The following is a 14,584-nucleotide window of genomic DNA, read 5'->3' as shown; positions in this document are numbered from 1 at the left end:
GCCTGGTGTGCTTATTCAGGTAAGCTCAATATAATATTATCCATGTTGGTCAGTTTCGCAGTGATGACGTTTATTCCTGCCATTCGTAGTTTCCACCAGAGGTTGCAAGACCAAAGATGGCCCTGACCTTCCTTGGATGTCTGAGCGAAATAAACTCTGCTGAACTGTAGACACAGCGTCAAAAGTATCTGACCCTGCTAACTTCCTGCCTACTTCTAACAGGTTTATGAGGGTGAACGTGCTATGACCAGAGACAACAACCTCCTGGGCAAGTTTGAGCTCACAGGGATCCCTCCTGCTCCTCGTGGTGTTCCCCAGATTGAAGTGACATTTGATATTGATGCCAACGGCATCATGAATGTCTCTGCTGTAGACAAGAGTACTGGCAAGGAGAACAAGATCACAATCACCAACGACAAGGGTGAGTTTTGAGCAGACTTCAAGCAGAGTCTCAAATGTAGTGTGCCACAGTTTCTGACTTTTGTTTCTGCCATTTGCCCCCAGGTCGGCTCAGTAAGGAGGACATTGAACGCATGGTTCAGGAAGCTGAGAAGTACAAGGCTGAAGACGACGTCCAACGTGACAAGGTATCTGCTAAGAATGGCCTGGAGTCATATGCTTTCAACATGAAGTCCACTGTGGAGGATGAAAAGCTTGCCGGCAAGATCAGTGACGACGACAAGCAGAAGATTCTGGACAAGTGCAACGAGGTCATCAGCTGGCTTGACAAGAACCAGGTAATTCTCATAACAAAAACAAACATTTCACATGTCATAAATGTTCTTAAAAACCTAAAATGTCTTTTGTTTTGCAGACTGCGGAGAGGGATGAGTATGAACATCAACAGAAGGAGCTGGAGAAGGTGTGCAACCCCATCATCACTAAGCTGTACCAGAGTGCTGGTGGCATGCCTGGTGGGATGCCAGAGGGCATGCCTGGTGGCTTCCCTGGAGCTGGGGGTGCAGCTCCTGGTGGTGGTGGATCCTCTGGCCCAACCATTGAGGAGGTCGATTAAACATTCCATCATGGCTGCTACTGAGATGTTTTCTAAGAAAGTAACCCTCTTATAGCACAAGTTACAACAGGCTAAAGAGTGCAATATAAAATAAAACCGGGTTCAGGGATCACATTTATTGCATTGTTTGCGACAACTGGGAACAACTTGTATTTGGCACAGCTGAGCTGTGAGTTCATGTCTGTTAAGTGTTTTGTATGAGATGTCACTGCCTTGACAATAAAAATCTTCTAACCCACACTGTGTCACTCTTGTGTAAAACTAGATAAACAGCAAGTTGCTATAGCGGCTGCACTACTGCTTGGTTTGACTTGACTTTTAGTTGAGGCTTGAATGTTGACACTTTTTGGACTGCAAAGATGGAGTCATGCAATTCAGGTATAATGTATGTGGGATTTCTCATTTGCAGTCAGTGAAGCCATCAGTGTCGAGACACTACTGCTTGTAGTAATTAATAGACGGACGTAAATTAACTGCAGCTAGTATTTGAAAGACAAGACGGTATGCAAGAATTGTATAATAGTGGAAGCGATACGTTGTTTGAATAACCGCTGCTACATCAACGAATGGCCCTACCGCACGAATACGCGGTACACATAACATGGCTGCATGCATCCGTGGTCCGTTAGAGTCAGGCGGAGCGGAGCCGCTATTCATTTTAAGAGCCATTAATCATTTTTAGTTGCACCTGTTTTTCCGCTGTGACAATATGTCTGCCACGAATATTCACCCTTTTAAATGGTGTGTTCGTCGGTGTGACCTCTGTAGTTTTAGAGCCGGAGCTTTTATGAAGAGCACTTGAAGGCAGCACGTTTGCGTCGGCGTTTCCATGGTTGCACTGCTGTAGAGAGTCCTGACAGGAAAACAGGTCAGTATCTGAACGAGTTCACTTGTTACTTTTATTACTCTGTTTAATTAACACGACACAATCCTGTGCTTCTGTCATTTCCATTGAAAATACAAGAAATGTCATTTCACGTGGTTTGAACTTGAGTTTCTTTGTTTTTAGCCCTACACGATAGCGTCGTTTGGCAAAATAAAACTAATGATTGCTGTAAAGCTAGCTGACAGATAGCTTTTATGCTATTAAGTTAAGCGATGGCACAATATAATAACGCGACTTTGGCCGTTTTCCTTCCCGTCATCTCCCAACGTGCAGTACAGTTAAAGTATACTAAGTCTTAAAAGAAGAAAGAAATATGATGTAATGTGTATTCCTTGAAAACAATTGGCATGAGTTTAGGGCTAACTATCCAATCAGTCATTTGTATTAGCCGTGCATCAGACAGCTTTTCAGGGCGGACATTTTAAAATCCCACTATAGGAAAAACGCAGATGTAACGTTAAATAATGTAATTAATGATGGCGGAATTCCTTTTTAACGTAGTTGTTTCAGGAAAACTTGAGTAGAACGTCGTTAATGTCATTAGTAACATATGCTATTCCTACTATGACAAGTCAAAATGTCTGTTTCCAGCATCAGTGTGTTAAGCATATTCCGGGTGACATTTAGAAACTTGCTGCAGAAATGAAGCTGTATCTCTCATCTGATGCTGGTAAGACGAGCTGCTGGGGCATTATAGTGTGCATAAAAGAGGAGCTAACGTTAGTATTGTCGTACTTGAAACAATGTTGACGTGTTTACTCTGGACATTCACACAGGCAATAGAAAAGAGTCATCAGGTTAAAGCCGCAGTAGGTCATTTTTTAATAAAAATAACCTTTTGTCATATTTGCTCAATCTTTCACTATATCCTGACCGTAGTACACGAGACAGATAATCTGTGAAAAAAGGGTTCCTCTGGCTGCTCCTAGTGCTCCTGATGGCAGTTGCACGAATCCATCAGCCCAAAGGAGCACAGGGCCAAGACTTTCTGGATTTTAAGGCGTGTAAGAAAACGTAACTACTGAATATACACAGTAGGCCTATATCTCAGCATGTGGTTCATTTCTGTCAATGTAAAGTAAATTGTCTAATAAAACAATGGCCTTAAATCTTTATGATTGTTAAAATGATAAAAATCCAGACAGAGAAAAAAAAGTCTATATATATATATATAGTTGCCATAAAATATGTTACTTAGAAAGGGTTGGGGACCACTGCTCTAGGCATTTAGCAACTTCAGTTGCGTTCAGAGCTGTGTTAACAGCGCAAGTCATATGGGATCTGATCTTTTCAAATTGATTTGGGCCCATAGTGGTCAATATGTGACCTCAGTGTGAATCTTCATGTCAGAATTCATGTAACTTTTATGTCACTCTAGACTGACATTCTTAATGTGGTTCTATTCACACTGGAATCTGACATGGACCACATTTAAAAGGAACTGTGAACAGCCAAACAAACAAAGAGTTTGGGTTGTTTCTTTTTGAGGTTGTCAGAAAAAGGGTCATGGGTTTATAGGTCCAGTGAGTAGCATTTAGGAGGACCTATTGTCAGAAATGTAATATAATAGTCATACGAGTGTTTTCATTAGTGTATAATCACCTGAAAGTTTTTGTTCCTCAGAATGAGCCTTTTATCTACAGACACCATGGGTCGCCATTTTGATGTTTTTACACTAGCCCAGAAATCTTAAATCTGCAACATGGTTGGGAGGATTACTTTAAAAATGTGTTTCAATACAATTACTAATAACTTGTTAAAAATGTTCAGTAACCCAGTCCAAGTATCACAATATTAAAGTAACATAACTTGATTACTTTGCGTTACTTGGATTACCTCAACATTAAATATGTAAATAAAGACAAGAGAAAGGAAATGTCAAAAATAAGTATTTTTATATTTGTATTATATAGTATTATATTCTATAAGACAACAGAAAAATGGAACCGTAGAAAATAAAATGGAAACAGAAAAAGAGTTTTAGCATCAACAATGTAAAAAACGGAACAAATTTGAATTTGAAATTTGAACTGAACAAACGAATTTAAAAATTGTAATCCTGCTAAATAATCTCCATTCTTACTAAATGTAACTGTAATGGATTACGGTTTCCTGTATTTTGTGAGTTTTTTTTGTCCTTTAGATCTAAGACCTGCCCTTTACCCAGACAGAAATTTGTAGTTCAAAGCCATGAATGCCCAACATGCTTCAGCTCTTACAATCTGATGTTCATCTTAATAACTTAACAACTTGATGAATGTATGTTTTTATGTTTGTTGGTTGTAGTGATGGTAAGCGACTCCATATATGACCATCTTCATGAATCAGACTGTCCACCTACAACATGGATAAAGGATTCAAACATGAAAAGATGCGTCAGGTGTTGAAGACTGAGCAAGAGAAGTGTCCTTCTCTGGGGCTCGCAGTTGTGGCCAACCAGTGGGACTCTGTGGAGTCGGACACAGAGAGCTTGGCCCAGGAGAGAGCTTACCAACAGCAGCTACAAATGTCTATTGATCAAAACAAATACACACTGCCCCAAAAGGAGAATGCTGACAACTTACAGCATGCAGATGGAGAGAATGAAGATGCAAATGATGATGCAACTGAAGATCTTCAGGTTTATGATAGCCTAGAACGAGCAGCACACCCCGAGGCCAGGAGGAACCCCACCCTGCTACACACTGAATATTTGGAAACACAGATAATGGAAGAAGAAGGAACAAGGTAAGTTACATATACTCTGTCTGACAAATAGCAACTCATTTAGTGTATTCAAAGTAACATTAGGGAATATACACACCCAAGGTTGCCACAGGTCAGGTGAAAGTGCTTGGATATACAGAGCAATAAAGAGATCCTTAAAAGTGCTTGGACTCAGAGGTTGACCTCAGAGGTTTTTGATATCTTTTTTTTAATCATCATTCTATGAGGAAAAAATGTAAAATGTAGTTTTTTCAGCATATATGGCATGTTTTCCAAACTTTTTAAACAATATTTTGACAAAAGCCTATTACCAGATTTTAGTTATTGATAACCATAAAGCAAGAAACTTTAAATAAAACTTTAAATAAAAGACTTTATTTGTTGGGCCTAAAAATAATTTCTACTGATATGCAAATTAGTGCCAGTAAATTTCCTACTTTAATGATAAAAAAAATCCCAAACTTTTTCCTTAAGGGAGCCCTTTCCTATAATTGGGTAAACGGACAACCCCTGACAAAGTTACATATTTTATAGATCATAAATATTATATTCAATGTATAACAATAACTGTAAAGAACATCTGATAAACAATGTGTAATAGTCTGAATATACTCCCAAACGGGTACGTACATGGACAACTGCGGCATCCGTTTGAGGGTCTTATTCCTGACTGGTTTCCCACAGTGTAGTGGTCAATCTGACAATCTGCGTAGTCACAACAAATTGACAGTACTCTGATGACAAAATTGAGGTTAAAGCGGACGTGGAAAGTATAATACCTGCTATAGAAAACTTAAAATACATACAGTAGGCTTATATATGATAAATATATATTATATATTAAATGTAGCTTTTTGGGCTCTGAGCCCTCAATCTTTTTGGATTTGAGGAGTGAAAGAGAAAGTGAGAAAAAGAATAAAGGAACAAATAGTAAATGAGATGTGTAAAAAAAAGCAGGTAAAGAAGAAGAGGGACAAGAGTTACCAGGGGTAGATTAAATAAAAATAAAAATGTGTATCCCACTAGGCTATTCTCTTAAGTAATGTAATATAATTTGAGTAAATTCTAAATCTGTTGGTCTAATATTCAGTTCAGAGCATTGAAGACCACATTTACTTGGCATTGTTGCGGATCCTTGATCTAGCTAAGGCCTGAATGTTTGCAGTGTCCTTCAATCTTACAATAAACACAATTTCCTCAAACAGCATAATAAAAATAGGTGACTTTGTCTCAAAGGAAGGCACCAGAAGCATTCTTACTTTTAGCATTTTTTCTTAAAAAAATGGAACTAAACAGCTGCTTCGTTTCCAACACTGGGACTAGACTACTCATTTCACAGAAACAAGACTTTTTTTACTTTCTTGATATTCATTTTTACAGTGCAGGCAGAGAACTGTATAAAACATTCCTAAAAATATCAGGAAAAGTCATTTCTGGTCTTTCCTGTAGTTATTGTGTTCACTGTTTGGGTTCATTGTACAGTTTATCAGTTGTTCCGTACTGTTATTGTTATGCACTGAATATAATATGAAAAAGCCATAAAATATGTCACAAAGCCAGTTTACTCAATGATAGAACAAGGGGTCTGTTTAAGGAAAAAGGGTGGGAACTACTGGTTTAAGTGACTCTATAGTATGACTAATTTTGATATAGAGTAATGCTGTTTGGCCACTGGATGGCAGTAATAGATCTTAGTGGAACAATTGCTAAGGGCTGAACCTGCAGTCTTTATTTCTGGGTTAAAAAAGGCTCAAAATAACTATTACTATTAACATGTTTTGTTACAACTCAGTTTCACATTAGGTGGTCATAGAGTGAGTGGGGTGAAAATAATCAGACTGCTTGCCTTACGTGTGTGGCCTTGTGTATCAATTATTCCATAAACATGTGGCATTATATAAGCAATTCTCCAGGATGAGGTTTGTGCCCAACCTTGTTCAGTTTGCCGATTGAACTGGACAGTCACTTCCACTGTCTGTGACAAATTAATTAAAATTAAGCAGATAATAGTGCGAATGAAATACGATGAGAATCGCAGCAGCAATCAAACCTTTCACTTTTAAACAGCACATGGTTGATAAAAGATAAATAGCCTTCATTCATCACTTAACAATGAAATGGTGTCAGTTATTTAATGAGATGCAGGCCCCGATGGTACATTGTCGTGAGAATGGCCTAATTCAGGTGCTTTCAGAATAACGGCTTTCATTTGAGGGAAATTAGATTTTTGTTTTGTTTGGGCGGATCACAATAAGTGGTCACTCGTGGTCCGTTAACAAGCATCAATGTTGCAGTAAAGGAGATCTCTCTTTCTCTCTTTTGATGGAGCAGAGGCAGGCATCTATGGCGAGGAACAACACCACATCTGTTTTTGCACCCTCTTCGACTCGTACTGTTGTTTCCCATCCACTTTCCTCCAGACAGCACCTAATAGTCATTTCCCTCCAAAATAGAAAAGGGGCATGCTCAATTTTCCTGTCATTAACCTGTGCAGATTGATGCCCACCAAGTGTGGGTCCGCTTCCAAAGTTACATTGTTTCAGGGGAAAATGACCATGACATATTCTCACAAAAGGCTCCATTTCATAGAGCCAAGCAGTGGACACGGTCCTATTCCTATCATCATGTTCTCATAGTCCTCAAAGCATTTCCATTGCATAGTTTACAAACCCAACGGGCATTCCTCATTCAAGCAAAAGATTCCTATTTAAGCAAGTCCATTCATCCTTCTGCACTATATTTTACACCTATCTTACTCAAAGTCCTGCAGAAGGATATTTGAGCATCATCCTTATGACCAGTTCTTTCATTTTCCCATTCAGTGTTTGTCACAATATTTCATTGGCTTTTGTATTTAGGTGTCTGTATCTTGGGTGAGAAATAATAGGCTGTGGTGTTTTGCCAGTGTTAGAGGCATCACGCCCGGCTACATGGAGCCTATAATGCATTCTCCAACTTGTTTGAGTCTGAGTCATTAGAGAGACATCCCTTACCCTTTTGGCCTCATCGAAGTGAAGGGCCCTACACCTTGGCAACCCCCCCACACCACCACCACCACCCACACACACACACACCCCTACTCACAGCATCATGGCAGGAGAATTAGGCTCCCCTCGTCCTCCCAGTAAGCACAACAAAGAGGCTCTCTGCTATTTATTTTAATGAGATCTTTTCATCACCATCAGAAAGAGCATTTTAGCCTGCAATTTTCAGGCCAGTTTATAAGCTGAAAATTGCCGTTTGTGAACCATTCCCCCGCTAGTAGCTCTCAAATACACTCTCATTAGTGAGCCTGGAGGTGAAAATACGAAAATTATCTGTAAATACAGGCTCATAATCCCCCTCATCTGTTTCAATTTCTGAAGTCTGTGATAAGGCCTAGCTCTCTTTGTTTGAGGACATCATCATTCTAATAATGGTGTAATGCCTCTTGTGCCTTTGACCTCTCACTGCAGACGTGTGTGGCATTCAGGGGTCTGTAAAATATTTGGATATGGAAATGTCATTAATAAAGCTGCTTACTAACACTGAAATCATTTACTAATAATATGATTAAAAGCTCTACTATACATATATGCACATATTCTTTGATGATTCCATTTAGTTTCTCATCTCCATTAGAGCTATAACTATAGCTATAAAAAAAAGAAATTAGTCTCTGGCTAGTTGTATTGAGCATATCTTTATTGCTGTTGTCTGTCCTTAACCTCACAGCCTGCTCTCTGATGATGCCTACTCTGACCTTCGATATGACCCCAACTGGAGGACCAACCTGAAGGGAGCTGGCCACTTCGATGAGAGTCCACAGGTGTCCATCGAGGAATATTACCAAGTCCCTAAAGAGAAATCTAGTCAGGCATGTGGTGGCAGACAGGGACTGGTAATAAAAGCAGGATACAGATACATCGTCGACACAGGTTCAGCTGTTGTGGTGACTCCTCATATGGCCGGCAGTGAGTCTGAGCAACCATACCGCTTACACCCACAAAATGGTCAGACTTCACACCACGACAACCATGCTTTACAACTCGGATCACCAGGGGGTGAACTTTCAAGGCCTTCCAGCATTTTCACTAAAAATGAAAGTGACAACACTTCACAGAGAGGATTCAAAGGGATGTGTGAAAATAACTGTGACAATGCTGCTGAAAATATTAGCAGGGCTCCTGAGAGGATAGAATTTAAGACCCACTACCAGCAAGAACTGAGACACGCACAAGCAGGACCCACTCAAACAGAACACATAAGCACATCCACGTTGCTGAGTCCGAAGGTTTTGATGAACAAAAAGCTTGAAAGACTCACAGAGGACATAGTGGAACGTAATAAAATAACCCTGGGCCGCAACACATCGAAATGTGGCTCCTATGTGACGGTGCATGCACTTAAGCAGGAGATTCCTCAGAATGAGAATAAGGTGTGTATGGAATATAGAGTTTTCCCAACTAATAGCCTCAGCTTATGGTCTTATCGATCTTTAAAATGTGACAACAAACCCTCCAACAGCTCTGTAATAGTCACTCATAGTCCTCTCCTAAAAGAGGCTGCAATTACAGAAACAGACACCAGGAGCTGCACTAGCATTGATAATGATTCTTGGGCAGCTGAACTATTATTACCCTTACATGACTTAAGATTAAGTTTGAGTGGGGACAGACTACTCAAAATATTGGAATAAAATATAAATTAGTTTTTAAAACCCATTTTAAGTTTTTGAAACATGTTTTTGTGATCTGTTTGGTGTTACAGATCATTGTTTGGTGGTGAAGATAAATATACTGAATCTACTATATTTTTCAACTCTTAAACACTTCAGTTCTGGGGCTGGTTGGCTATTATTATATTTTCAAGAGATCTGTAATACTGCACACTGAAAAGTGTTGGTATATTTACACTGGAAATCTTATTCTAATTAGAAGGCATTATTAATAGGCAGTTGCTTGAATGCAGAATACAAGCCTAGACTTTTTTCTTCTGCATCAGCCAAGCTTATGCTCATTTAGTTATATTATTGGTATCTATATGCCTTTTATTGTCATCTCAGACAACAAACTAAAAGAATATCCTATGATGTTTGGTCTGACCCAGTCTGGAAAATTAATTTGGCAGGGGAGCATAGCTGTTTTCATCTGCCTTCTCCTCCACCATATGAAAAGAGCTAAGTCTGGCTATGCAGTGCTTATTATGAGTTGATGTGTACAACAAGAACATCAGAGACGCATGGTTACCAATAGGCTCTTAGACATCCCTGCACCTGGCACAGTGGCATAATTGGTCGGGATGGCCCGCATTCCCCATTTGTCAGGCCACAAGACTGTTTGCTGGCTATAATACCCCAACCTTGTTCCCCCATCTGAGCCCCATCCCTCTACAATGTCTCATATCATCACCATTTACATAGTCAAGAGCCGTTAGCTTTGTGCAATGATAAACAGAGCCAGAGCCTTTCCCTCTCCTGAACCCTTGTGTTTTGTCATTTTCCCTCTGAATTCGCTTATTAGTTTTCCATTTCCTTGTCTCCCCAAAGACATGTCTTTCTTAATGGGGGACATAGGGCATAAAAGAAGGGGGCACCAATTTGCATGTAGTCTATTTCCTGTGTCATTGCAGGATTAATCTATGAATCGGGTATGTTGAAAACAGCATAATATATCAACAAATCTTAGCCGAATTGACTTAAAGCAAAGTCATTTTACAAACAGGCACCAAAATAAATTAAAATGTAAAAAGTGCAGTTCATTGCTGATTAACATGCTTCTAGGGACAATCTACCCCAAAACAGAATTCACATATAGGAGGTTTGTATGAATTTAGAGAGTGACGTATGACATATAAAACATAGGCAGGTTTAAAAAAAAACAAAAAACAAATAAATTGAGTAATTGAATAAAGACTGAATTAAGTGACACAAAGTAAATGTTGTTTAACTGTTAAATGCACAGTGAAATCAAATACACAACTAACTTCTGTTGAGTCTACAGAGGCACAGTTTCTAGTTGGTTCTGAGGACAGTATCTTTTGGAGATGTTTCTGGGTCAGATTGGAGTTTTGTTCTCTGGCCTCTTGTTTTGGTGCTTATTTTCACACACGCTAAATGAAATACGGAAGATCAAAGAAGTAACATATGTTATCTTCTACCTTCCGTATAAGGTTTTTGGAGAATGTAATATTAAAGGTCAGAGAGAGGGACATCTGAAAACAACATTTCACAATTAGGATAACCACAAATCTCTTATCAGAAAGCTTTTTCTGCTTCCTCCCACCCTTCTTTGTCCGCAGCTACTTGCAGAAGATAGCAACACTCCATGTACAAATCGCATCAGTTTCACAAATCAATATGAGTCCAGACAAGCCAGTTGTTACTAGGCCCTTTTAAAATACCCCATTTGGTTTTTTTGAAGAGTGTGGCCATCTGAAGGCAACTTGTGATAATTAGACATGTTATTAAATGTACGCAATTTCCTAATGCAGCAAATGTTTAGCCCGGCCAAGTGGCAGAGTGGCGGTAGCAATGATTGGCTTCATCGGGGCTTGGGCCTCCTTTGATAAAGACAGAAGTAGCAGATCAATCTTCTGCTATTGCACTCACCCCTTAGAGTCCCTTCTCCTCTCGCAGGCCCTCACTTCAAAGCCAGGGGAACATAATGTACAATCTTTTAATAGCTTTAGACCAAAGCTCTGGGGAGCTCTCTGCCACTGTATACCCTGCCTCAGTCTAAACACCTAATCAAGATTACCTGGGCTGGCCACAATAGCAGCTAAATGCAATTCAAGATCCACAGATCCTTTGAAGTCTTCATTGCGAAAAGCAGATGTTTCCCGGGTACAGGAGGTAATACAGCTAGCTGCAATTGCCAGACTTTGTTGTGACATCGTCTCGCAGAGAAGCAATTACGGGCCTTCCAATTTAGTAGAAAAGATATTACACAGCTTACCATGCTCGAAATGCAATACGGGCATGATCATTTGCTCCAACTGATTGGGATGTTTATAATGGGTGACAAAAGGCAATGGCAGGGGGAATGGGTAAAGGTGAGAGGCACAAAGTGTGTGAGTGAGTACACTGCTGGACATGCAGTAGTCACTGACGCCTGCTCCTGATCTTCAAACAACTGCTGACTCCTCATTGATCAACTGACACAGCACCCAAAAGCTACTGTGTCATTTAAAAAAAATCCCTTATTTGGTTCAGTTAATTACCAAAAGCATAAAAACCTCTCCAGCTACCAGTCCACACCCCATATTTTGTGGTCTGTGGGACTTGAACTGGCAACCCACTGGTTCCCAAGCCAAGTCCCTACACACTGAGCTACTACCTCCCCCTACAGCCAAACGATCACGCAGCTTACATATTGAAGCAGCATAAGGTCTAGGTGGTTTTTCTAACATAATAGCGTCATCTCAGCCTATTAGATTCAATCACAAACACACTTATTGACGGGTGTGTTACAACTGGATCCACTCATTCCTTGTGACCTTCACCTATTCAAGCTCACAGAATTAGTGGCATTCAGCGGAAAAAGTCTTCAGTCCGTCAATATCATCGATCCACTCAGATGGTCCTCCACCAAGGGGAGTCCTGAAGTTAACTAAATGATTTTCATTACAGCATTAACAGAACATATTTCCATGCCACAAATGGTTACATTAGGAACAGCTGAACCAATAAATAGATGTAATACGATGCGGTCGAAAAAGACAGGCATTGATAGAAATAGATGCAGTATTGATACCCCCGAGTAGGTGCTGTTGTGTAGGTTTTAATGGGCTTCAGTAAAGGCTTCACTTCCAGCGTATTCACAGAAGAAATATAAAGAACTTTTGTTTCAACATTCTTCTGTATCAGCATGTTGCTTTCTCTTTATCTGTCTAAAGGTGGATGAAAATCTACAGGAGACAGCCAGCACGGAAAGTCATGAGGACAGTTCAGACCCCAAGCTGAGATGGCTCCAGAAATCACAACAGTTGAGGGTAAGACATCCCTATTTTTTTCACATGTCAACCTAAACAATAATGTGTAAATGTCTAGCAGCATTGAAAGTTTAAGGAAATTTGATTGCCCAAGTTTACAGCAAGGGCTACCTAGCTGCTGCACAGTAGTGCCACTATCGCACTATTTCCTTCAGGGAATGTGCGGCTCACCAGAGATGACAAAAAAACATTAAAAAAGAAGAGAAGAAACATTATTATTTTGAGCACTTGAGTAGCCACCTTAACGCTGCCAAGCAGAGGGAGTGTGAATATTTTCCCACTGGAATGGGGAAAGCTGCTGTTTGCTAAATCAGAGGCATTAGATGTATGAGACACCGGCTCGTAGACCTCCCACTCAATAATTTGGTGAGATCATGCAAAGAAGAGCGCCAGCCCTTTCTTACACTCGGGGAAAGAATTGCGCCCCTTTTTTAGAGCTCATGTTTGTCTGTTGTTGATTTTGTGGTGTAACAGGTGGATTTAAAGCTGATGCTTGGTGCTCCACACCACCTTCAGAAATAAGAGTTAGCATATCTCACAGAAATGCAGAGGAATTTTAGACACAATGGCAAAATTAGACCCATATTTAGAGTTTTTTTTGCTGGCATTAAAAACCCAGTATTCCAGTTGGGTATGATCGTGACAACATCTGTTAATACGTGCCTAGTGTCTGTCTGGATGTGGATGTTTGTGCTTCCTCTGAGATTCTACATCAATGAAAAAAGAATGTTATCCTCAAACTGTTTATCCTATTCTAACCCCAGGTTACCCAGATCAGCAAAGGGAAGAAAGCCCAGAGGAAAGGATCCCCCAACCCCCCTCGACAGCAACAGCCCCCTGCCCCGGGGGTCAGAGCTGAGCGGGGAGACAGTCTGAGCTCCCCATTAGCAAGACCAGCCGCTGTAATACAACAGCCGAAACCTCAGAAGACGACTTCATCACAACCTTTGCCCCCCACTATTCACCTCAACATCAACCTTAACACTTCATCCCATCTCCTTCCGTTACTCCAGCAGGGGGGCCAGGATGCCGCCATCAATGTAGCATCTCTTCACGGCTGTCCTCACTGGAGCCCTGCATCTGAAGTCGAACTTGCATTGTCCCCTGGATACCAACAAACAAATCCAGCAAAGTCCTCCCAGATGTTTAGGACAGGCGTAAATGCACAACTTCACAACCGAAACTTGGAGAGTAGCCCTAAACAATGGAAAAGGTGAACCATTTATACTGCTTTGTTTTTTTATTGACCAGAGATGAGAATTACATTTCTAGGATCTCATTGGGATGACTGGATCACCACCTCAAGTAATTAGAACAAACAGAGCATATAAGGTGGGAAAACAAATTGGATACACAACAACAAACAGAATATTTACCAGATACATCGGATTGTTGTTCTGTGGCAGAATAAGACAACTACGAAGTCGTAATATTCTCTTTTCTTGCAGTGCTAGCAGACTGGAACGTAGCATGTTTGACTTGTGATGACACCTGATATCCACAGTTATCCAACAGTTGTTTAGGGTTGGTATGAGTTGGCAAAATGAAGGCAATTATTCATCTGTCAATTTTTCATTGAAATGCCTGTTTTCATTGTTAACCTTTTAGTGTTTCCTGCCCTCACTCTGCCCTGGATTTGCCTCACAGGTGAGTGAGGCAAATCCAGTCACTGCAGCAGGTCAAGTGTTTGCGTACCTTTCGCAGATATAAGAGTCACTGCCTTTGCACACTGCACAGATCACTTCCCAAGTAACAACAAACAAACAAAAAACAACAAAAAAGCACCCGGCACCCTATCTGGCCCATGGTTCTTAAGGGTCCAGTGTGTAACCATAAGGAGGATCTACTGGTGGAAATGTAATATTCATAGGTATGTTTTCATTAGTGTTTAATCACCTGAAAAAGGGATTTTTTGTGATTTTGTTACCTTTTAGAATGAGCTGTTTTTATCTACAGACGATGCAGTCACCTTCCATGGAGTCCGCCATGTTTCTACAGTAGGCCAG

General features: G+C 40.3%; 2 protein-coding genes and 1 non-coding gene across 3 annotated transcripts in view; all 3 read left to right on the top strand.

The window, feature by feature from the left end:
• Positions 1-6: 6 nt before the first annotated feature.
• On the top strand, positions 7-1,253 carry LOC118331131 (heat shock cognate 71 kDa protein-like). Its single transcript, XM_035665901.1, has 4 exons — positions 7-19; positions 223-421; positions 505-737; positions 815-1,253. Exons 2-4 carry the CDS (start codon positions 244-246, stop codon positions 1,013-1,015), a joined length of 612 nt encoding a protein of 203 aa, XP_035521794.1. The 5' UTR covers positions 7-19; positions 223-243; the 3' UTR covers positions 1,016-1,253.
• Positions 56-148, top strand: LOC118332155. The gene has a single exon (XR_004796917.1). It is a non-coding gene; the product is annotated as a small nucleolar RNA SNORD14 (small nucleolar RNA).
• A 2,938-nt stretch (positions 1,254-4,191) lies between the features above and the next one.
• Positions 4,192-14,584, top strand: part of jhy (junctional cadherin complex regulator) — a gene marked incomplete in the record, with an annotated part of 23,843 nt that continues 13,450 nt past the window's right edge. Inside the window, 4 exon segments of the mRNA XM_035665962.1 lie at positions 4,192-4,628; positions 8,322-9,024; positions 12,483-12,578; positions 13,343-13,791. Coding sequence (XP_035521855.1) covers positions 4,246-4,628; positions 8,322-9,024; positions 12,483-12,578; positions 13,343-13,791 — 1,631 coding nt within the window.

Source organism: Morone saxatilis, unplaced genomic scaffold (assembly GCF_004916995.1).
Source record: "Morone saxatilis isolate NCDOM2014 unplaced genomic scaffold, NCSU_SB_2.0 Contig20, whole genome shotgun sequence".
Classification (NCBI taxonomy): Eukaryota; Metazoa; Chordata; class Actinopteri; family Moronidae; genus Morone; species Morone saxatilis.
This window is presented reverse-complemented; position numbering and strand designations above follow the sequence as displayed.